This window comes from Lutra lutra, chromosome 2 (genome assembly GCF_902655055.1).
Source record: "Lutra lutra chromosome 2, mLutLut1.2, whole genome shotgun sequence".
In the NCBI taxonomy this organism is placed as follows: Eukaryota; Metazoa; Chordata; class Mammalia; order Carnivora; family Mustelidae; genus Lutra; species Lutra lutra.
The window spans coordinates 34,218,074-34,227,630 of NC_062279.1; the positions used below are offsets into that span (position 1 = coordinate 34,218,074).

Sequence of the window (9,557 nt, forward strand, 5' to 3'; positions counted from 1 at the left end):
AAATTCATTGCTTATGATGATTCCTGACACCTTTAAAAATCGTGTAGTTATCAAGCAGAGAGAGTCAATTATCATATGGTTTCACTTATTTGTGGAGCATAACAAATAGCATGGAGGACAAGGGGAGATAGAGAGGAGAAGGGAGTTGAGGGAAATTGGAAGGGGAGGTGAACCATGAGAGACTATGGACTCTGAAAAACGATCTGAGAATTTTGAAGGGGTGGGGGGTGGGAGGTTGGGGGCACCAGGTGGTGGGTATTGTAGAGGGCACGGATTGCATGGAGCACTGGGTGTGGTGCAAAAATAATGAATACTGTTATGCTGAAAAATAAAAAAACTAAAATCTCAAAAAAAAAAAATCGTGTAGTTATGTCCTCCTTTTAAATTTTTATTCTCAGGACACCTGGGTGGCTCAGTTGGTTAAGCTTCCGCCTTGGGCTCAGGTCATGACTGGAGAGTCCTGGGATTGAGTCTGAGTCAGGCTCTCTGCTCAATGGGGATATTTGCTCCCCTCTCTCCCCCTACTCTTTCCCTAGCCCTCAGCTCATGCTCTGTCTTCCTCTCCTGTGCTCTCAAATAAAAATCTTTAAAAATTTTTTAAAAATAATAAATTTTTATTCTGTAGCTATTTTTACCTTTCCATTCTCCATTGTGTTTATTTGCATATTCTCTCTCTCTCTCTCTCTCTGGATTATTTGGGGGGCAAGAGTTAGTCCTCACAGAAGAGTTTTAATAATCCTTCAGAAGAATCAGCTTTCCATTTGTTAATTTCTTTATTATTTATTTATTGTCTAAATTTCATTGAATCTTTTCTCTATTATATTCTTTTCTTTCTTTTTTTTTCCTTTTTTTCTTTTTGAGAGAGAGGAGGGAGCATGAGCGGGGTGGGGGTAGTGGGAGAGGGAGAGAGTCTTAAGCAGACTTGCACTGAGCACAGAGCCCAACTTGGGACTCAATTTCACATCCCTGAGATCATGACCTGAGCCAAAATCAAGAGTCAGATATTTAACCAACTGAGATACCCAGGCCCCCCTCTATTATTTTCATGTTTCTTCTTGCCCATTTCAGTTTGATCGTTTTTCCCTAACTTCCTGAATTGAGTACTCAGTTAATTTACCTTCACATTTCTTCTTTCTTGATAAATGTATTTATGGCTTCACATTTCTCATTAAGCACTGCTTTCACTATCTCACAAATTTGCCTTGTAATAATATATTTATCATCATCCATTCTCAATACTTGTAAATTTTCTTTACTATTTCCTTTTTAACCCAAAAGTTATTTAGTAATTAATTTATTTCCAAATGCATTGGATTTTACAAGAACATTCTTTGAAATTTATTGGAACTATCTTTGTGTCCTAATACAGGACCAATTTTTGGGGGGGAGGGGTCCATGTTTGTGTGTGCTTAAAAAAATAACTGTTTCTCTTCATTGAGTGTAGGTTATTATTAATATTTCTTAATGTTCAAAATCGCTACTTTTTCTGCCTCTTTAGTTTCCTAATTCCTGAAAGAGATGTTAAAATTCCTAGTAACTGCTATGTCTTTCTTTCATCATTCCTGTCAGTTGATACTTGGTACAGGATAGGTGGTATAACACTGTTTTCTTATATTCAAAAACAGACAGCACCTTCTATTAGTTTAAAAAGACCAGGAATGGGGCACCTGGGTGGCTTAGTTGGTTAAGCATCAGCCTTTGGCTCAGGTCATGATCCCAGGGTCCTGGGATGGAGCCCCATGTTGGGCTCCCTGCTCAGTTAGGAGCCTGTTTCTCCCTCTCTCCCCTGCTCATGCTCAATTCTTGCTATCTCTCTTTCAAATAAATAAAATAAAATCTTTAAAGAATTAAAATTAAAATTAAAAAAATAAATTAAAAAGCCAGGAAATTGAAGGACAAGGAAATAATAAACACAAAATTTAAATTCAATCATCTCTATCAGAGAAGGCAGGAGGCTGGACTAGGGGTAGAACACACTGTCAGTGCTATGTTTGCTATCTACAACATTTTAATTCCCAACTTATTTGCTATGTTTTGTCATGTTCACATTTTGAAAGACAATGAAAAAGTAAATTGAAAAGAAGGAAGATAGAGGCATTTTCATATATTGGTTAGGTACATGAATAGTTGAAGCCAATTTGGAAGGTAACTGGTCTATATCTGTCAAAATTTAAAGTATACATACCTTGTTATCCAAGAAATATGCATGTGGGAATTCATCAGAAAATGTCTCTGTATGCATTTATCAATACATGAATACAAAGATGAGGGCACAACAATATTTATTGCAGCATTATTTGTAACAGCAAGACAATGGAAATAACCTAATTATCCGTCAAAAAAAAAAAAAGAAAAGGTTAATGGAGTTATAATATATATTTCCTATGAGATGCTTTGCAATCGTTAAAAGTACATTTCATATATATATATATATACACACACACACACATATATATGTGTATACACGCATATATATGTGTATACACATATATATGTGTGTGTGTGTATATATATATGAAATGTACTTTTAATGATTGCAAAGCATCTCATAGGAAATATATATGTATATATGTATATACGTATATACACATATATATGTGTGTGTATATATATAGTGCATAGAATTACGTAGAAAAGGAACTAAAAGATGAAAAACAAAACAAAGAAACTTTTGTGGTGGGAGTAGGAAAGGAGGAAGGAAAATTTTAATTTGTCCTGTGTACTCTGTATAACAAAAACTTTGTTCTTATATTGTTCAGGTGATTCTTTTTTTCTTCTTTTCTTTTCTTTTCTTTTTTTTTTTAAGATACAGAGAGAGAAAGAGAATGAAATAAGTGAGCAGAGGGGAGGAGCAGAGGGAGAGAATCCCAAGCAGGATCCATGCTCAGCTCAGAGCCCAATGCAGGGCTTGATCTCAAAACCTTGAGATCATGAAACCAAGAGCTGGAGCTTAACCAACAGAGCCATCCAGGCACCTCAGATAAGGTGATTTTTTTTTTTAAAGATTATTTATTCGAGAGAGAGAGAGAGAGAGCACATTAGCAGGGGGAGGGGCAAAGGGAGAGAGAATCCAGAAGCAGGCTCCCCACTGAGCATGGAGCCTGCTGTGGCGCTGGATCCCAGGATCCTGAGATCATGACCTGAGCTGAAATCAAGAGCCAGCCACTTAACCAACTGAGCCACACAGATGCCCCTCAGGTCAGGTGATTCTTAAAACATTCTTTTCCTTGCTGTTAGTATATTAATTATGGTTTGCCAAACACTTATTTTTCAAACTGATTTGTATCCAAAATTATTCAATTCCTCTTAATTTCCTCTCCTCCTCAAAGTTATAATCTTTAAATTGAGAAAGACCTTAAAATCACACATGGTTTATCAAGATCCATGATTCTTCTGGAGGAATCCCATAAGTCACCGGTGTATTCTCTCTGCCTTCGTCAGGATGAGGTGAGTTTGATGGGCTTATCCACCACTGGCTGTTTCAGCATCTCTCACTTCCTCACTGGTCTCCTGATAGCTACATTGCAGCCAGAGTCATCTACAGAACAATTCAAAGAGCACCCCTTCTCTACTTATAAACAAATGTATCTCACATATATCTTTCAGCTATGTCTCCAAACTTTCTTTGCATATCTCAATAACCGTTGCCACCCTTTCCCATTATTATTTGCTACCCCAAATTATCTTTCTGTTACTCAGACATGTCCTTCTTTTTGGTCTTTGTACAAAGTTTGGTTCTTCTTTCTTCTATTTCCATCATGATATGATTAAAACCACTTAGATTTTTGAAAAATTCTAGCTGAATAGGAACTCCAGTTCTGCCAATTATTGGCTATGTAATCTCAAAAAATATTCAACTAATTGACCTTTAAAATTTCTTCATTTGTGAAATGAAAAATAAAAATACTTAATCAGATGTCTGAGAAGATCAAATCAATTAATGGATGTAAACCATTTGTTACTATGGCTATCCTAATGAGTATTCAATCAATATTTGTTTAATCAATTACAGCAAGCAATAATTCCAGGTGTTTACTCCATCAGCACCTACCTATTTGAGGTTATTCCAAGCAATTCAATCTATCAATCAATCATTTACTACATTATTCTGTTGCAGTGTTGAGCTTTCCAAGCCCATGACTTACATCAGCATTATACATATATTTTTTGTATCCCCTATTTTGTTTTTAGGAGAGTGATAATAAGAAAGTAATTAATGTCTAATTGTTTACATAATTTCCCCCTTGTACAATGCTCACTGCAACTTATTTCCAAGCTTCAATTCTCTTTAATTTTAGTTCTGGATAGCATTTCAGATAAACTATTTTGTCCACTGTAATACATCCATGGTTGTCATAAAACAAGTGTTTAAATTGTTCTGTTTTAAATGTCCACCTTGTATAGAAGAAGGGAAACTAATTCTGATAAATTTTACTCTGGGGCATGTATGTTGGTGGTCAGCCATTAAAAACAAAACAAAACAAAACAAAAAAAACACCCACACACACCAATTCCCAAAGCATTGGCTAACCCACTTCATACTGTTAACACACACAGCCATTTATCCACTCTGCAAGTAATTGCTGGCCCTGGGAATTGAGTGATTGACAAGACAACCTTGATTACTAGGCTTTCCAGATTCACAGTCTGGCATTGAAGATACACATTGAACAATAATTACAACAAAGTGCAATATATGTTAGAAGAACATGTGTCCCAGGTCAACGGGAACACAGAACAAGGGCATCCACCTAAAAGATAGCATTTGGGATTTAAACCCCAGTAGCCATTTCCCAAGAAACTTCTCCAGAAAACCTGTTTATAGCAGTTAAGCTGTTCCAAATCCTGAAAAAGTAAAGATGACTTTAAAAAAATCCCTTAGTCGCTTAAAACACCATCTCTACCATCGAGTTCTTCCCTGGAGCTCCTGGTAATTATAGTACATATTCTTCCTCAATTTTCTATGAAAAAAATCCTTTTGTGGGCCATCACTGTATTATTGTTAGGCCAGGGTTTTTTGTTTGTTTGTTTGTTTGTTTTTCTTCTTTTAACAAATCATCCCGAACAAAAGCCTGCTTCATACAGCTCAAATACTGGATAAGGAAAAATTTTGCCTGGTCCTGGCTATTGTCAGTGGAGAGCCAAATCCACACCAAAAGAACAGGCCAGTAGGACCCGGTGATAGAAGGGATTAAAGCAGAGACTGATAGTCATTGTTTAAAGACACCAGGGACTTGACTTACCTACAGAGTGGGAAATTGAAAGAATGAGTAGTCCCTAATGTCCAGAGTCTTGCAAAGTCAGATATGAGTTTATAGATATGAAAGTGTGTGTGTGTGGGGGGGGGGGTTATGAATGTCCAAAGGGGCAAAGGATTAATGTTAATTTAGGGGTAATAGAGAAAGCTTTATGAAAAAGGCAGGATTTGAATTACATTTAGAAGTACAAAAAAATTTCAGTAACGTCAGTAAGGAGGGTACAGAACATGTTTAGATCTTCTTGGTCCATTATACCTGGAACAGAGTGCTAATGAGGGTTCCGACTGATGCAAACATAGGAAAAAATCCAACTATAAAGCCATCCAGGTAAGGGACAAGATTCTATGATTCTAATGTAGTGTTCCTTCAAAATAATCTGACTCCCATTCTTTACTTTCCTTGTCAAAGAATACTCCTTTGGTCTGGAACTAAAAAATATTTATTTTGGAACTAAAAAATATTTATATGTTGAAATAACTGATTCTTAGTGGGACTGAGGTGTTAAATCTGTCCCCAAATTCATTCCATATGTGCCAACAGTTGTGTTCCTCATATACGTGTCTCTATGTGTTTTCATTCATCATTGAAGAAGACCTGAAATAATACTGTCCACAATCCCTTTAGCGGCTTGGATGGAGCAGAACTAAAGTGGCATATGACCAGAAGGGACAGATGTCACCTCATCTAAACCTATCGGTCAGTAACAGAGTTGGCATGGTGCTGGGTATAGTGCTGAACTCAAGAGGACATCACAGATTGTTACTCTTACTACTTTCCTGGAAGCAGATACCAAGCATAGCTACTAGTTATTACTGGTACTTTCCCAACAATGTCAACAGACCTGCCTGAAAGTGGGCTCCAAGCCCAGCATGAAGTTCAACCTGGGGCTTGAACTCACAACCCTGAGGTCAAGACCTGAGCTGAAATTAAGAGTTGGATGCTTAACTGACTGAGCCACCCAGGCACCTCTGAAAAGCATTTTTTTGACTGCATACAGAGCCCTTCATTTATTTGGGATCCAAGGCCACAACCTCAGTGACCTCTCCAATAAACTGCAGCCAAGTTCCAACAATCTGGACAATCACCCCAGATAAGGGTTGGGGTCAGGTGGGCAGGGGTCTGGGGCCAAGGCTATAGGAGGAGCTATGCAGCCAATAAGACGGAACAGCTAGGGCATGCACTTGGCCATAGCCCCCAGTGTCCCAACTCCCTGCCCAATGACAGGAGCAGAGTGGTGCGGGGGCCTCCTCAGACCTCTGGGATCCACTCCAAAAGGCCAGCATTCTCCTGGCGAAGGGCTTGGTAGTCCTCCCGGATCTTCTCCAGGTTGCTGAGGGTCTTCTTCTCCATCTCTATCTCTATCTGCTCTTCAAGATCTCCAGCTTCCCACATGATTGTGCCTGTATCCTCAGCATCTGGATGAGCTGGCTGCAGTTCTCATGCAAGGAAGCTAGATACTTGTATGCCTTCTGAACGGCATCATCCTTCTTGGCATCCTTGAACACAAGCTCATCGGTCACTGTAAATGTCCGATCCAGCTTCCCAGACAGGGAGTTGATTTCCTTCTGAAGCTCCTTTGTGTCTGATAAGATCTTAGTGATCTCTTCCTTCTGCTTCCGGATGTTGCCCACAGTCTCCAGGATGCTCTGGGTATAGACAAGCCGGGACACGTCTCTAGGCAGGGTCTCCAGTTCTGACACCAGCTGCTTACAGACTTCCTCCTTCCTTTGGGCCTCTCTGGCAGCTGCTCGAACACTCTGGTGCAGCTCCTGGATCTCTGCCAGCCGTCGAGAAGATTCCAATTCTCTGCAATCCTGGAGCTTTCGGAGGTGGCGGTACTCAGCCAGGAGAGGGACCCGGTGCTTTTCCCACTGACCTGCCAAGTGGAAGACCCGCTGGATAGTACTCTCCACCATGAGCTGCAGCTTGGCAAGGTTGGCAGCCCCGCCAGGCAGCAGCTCCACTGCCCGGCTCTTCAAATGCAGGCCCTGCTCACGCTCCACGGTGCTGAGCTCATTCTGGTGACGCTCGGTTTCCACCTGCATGAAGCTGATTCCCAGGGTCTTCATGTTGGGTTCAACCTCTTCAATGCTGCGGTTCACTCCCTCTAGCTGCTCCTGGAGAAACTCCAGCTCCTGCTCTTGAGCTGCCTTCGTGTCCTGTTCAGGCCACTGGGAGGTGGCAGGCACATCAGACACCTGGGCTGCCTGTATCTCAGGCTCCAGGTGAAAGGTGAACTCTGAGTGTGTAAAGTTGGAGGCCTTGGAAGCACTAGTCCTGGCCCCAGCACCCCAGGCCTGCAGCAGCTCTCCCAGGTCTCCGGTTTGTGGGGGAGCCCCTAGTTGGCCCCAGGTCTGGCAGAGATGCTCAGCCAGGTGCTTCTGTAGCCATTGCCTCTGAGCCCATGTATCTTCCTGGGTGGAATGGCAGCTTGCCCGGTGGACCCAGTCCTCATCCCCCGGGTGGCTTCCTGCCCATGTGCTGGCAAAGCTGGATGGCATGGCATTCGAGGAGTGAGGCCACCCTCCCTACAGGCTGGGGCACCTGGGTGGGGGCTGGTAGCACCAGAGGACTCGCCTTGAACTCCCAGGCTCCCCGCTGGAACTCAACTCAGGGATGACCAGCCTGGTGGTGTGGAAAGGCATCTGGGAGGCTGAACCCTGGAGTTGATGTAGCTTGGGAGTGCAAAGGAGGTGTGGGACCCAGGGCAGGGCCAGCTGGTCCCGGATTTGGCCCCCAATGGCCTGGAGGAGAATAGCTGAGTCACTAGCAGGCTGATCTGCATCCTCAGAGGCATCAGAGGGCAGACGCTCAGCCAAGAAGAAAAGCAGGTCCCGGAGATCAGGCTCACTGGGATAGAGGAAGTTCTGATAGCCAAGCTCCAAGGAATAGCCCAGGTCCTTGCAGGCCTGAGCCAGGCTCATGGCCAGGCGGAAGCGGTCGGACATGGCCAGAGGCAGCAGAGGGCTGACGCCAGAGCCCATGGCAGGGTCGATTACTCGCAGGCAGAGGACTATGGCTTCTACAGCCAACTCAGTAGTGAAGGCTCGCAGGGTCTGCACATCTGGAGGAACTGCTGTGCCGGCCTGGCGCAGGGAATGGATGAGGATTCGGTCTGCCTCCTCCATGCTAGAGTTTGGTTCAGGTCTGGAGCTGGGGTTCAGGGCAGGGCTGAGAAAGAGGGGTACAGCTGTTGAAACCTGAAAAACATTTTTTAGGTGAGGATATATTTCCTAGAATATCTAAGATCTAGTGTCATTTTACCAAACTCAAACCACTTTGGCTAAAAGAGAGCACTGAGAATTCAAGGAACCAAATTATCTGTATACAAATGCAAATTATCTCACTCAATAATCCTTTAATAGCCTATCGTAGAACAACTACAAAACAATGTTTAATTCTTTCATACCACATTAGCAAATGTAAACCCAAAGATGGAACCCAGAGCATAACGGTCCTATAGTATTGAAATCATGTGGAAGACATTGCTGAGTAATCTAAAGATCTGGACTCCTCCAAGTGGCAAATACAGCTTCACTTTGGAATGAATGATAACTAGAATCCATTTAATTCACCCAAAATGTTTACTGAAGCATTGTCTGACACACTGAGAATACAGCTACAAAAATAAGCAATAGCAATGTTTTCTTCCTCGTGGGAAGATAATAGTAGTAAATAAAACAGACCGATGAGGAGTAGACCAGATTGTGATCAAAACCATGGAGAAACAGCAAAGAATGCGGATGGGAATGCAGAGTCAGCAGGGGTGGGTGAGGAGAGGGCAACTGCCATTTCATGTAGGGTTGTCAGGCTAGGCGTTACTGATTAAGCGACATGTGAGCAAAGAGCTGAAGGAACTGAGAAACAAAGCCAAATCATCATCTACGGGGAGAGCATCACTGGCGGGGTAACAGCACAATCAAACATCTCTTAACATTATGCTTGGCATGTTCGAGAAACATCAAGAAGATTAGGATGACCAAAATGGAAGGAAAGGAGGGAGAGTTGAAGGGGGTGAGATGAGTGAAGTAGCAGGGGAGCCACTCTATGAAGCTGGCTTTTACTCTGAGTGAGTTGGGGAACACCACAGCGGTCAGAGTGAAGAAAGGTGTGGTCTGAAAGGACAAGTCTTCTTACTGTGTGAAGAATAGACTATAGGTGAGGGTCCTCTCTTAAGCAGGAAGACCAGTCAGATAGCCATTGCAAAAATCCAAGTGAAAGATGATGGTTTCAGGCAGGCGACCAGGGGGTATATAGTTAGAACTGGCTAGATTCAAATGTATATATTTTGATGACAAG

The 9,557-nt window shown here is 42.1% G+C and overlaps 1 protein-coding gene across 1 annotated transcript; it reads right to left on the minus strand.

The window, feature by feature from the left end:
• Nucleotides 1–6,281: 6,281 nt before the first annotated feature.
• On the minus strand, nucleotides 6,282–8,438 carry LOC125093980 (coiled-coil domain-containing protein 22-like). Its single transcript, XM_047719774.1, is given in 4 exon segments — nucleotides 6,282–6,673; nucleotides 6,676–7,726; nucleotides 7,728–7,846; nucleotides 7,849–8,438. Coding segments are annotated over 4 exon segments (1,875 nt in total). The 5' UTR covers nucleotides 8,387–8,438; the 3' UTR covers nucleotides 6,282–6,506.
• Nucleotides 8,439–9,557: the final 1,119 nt, after the last annotated feature.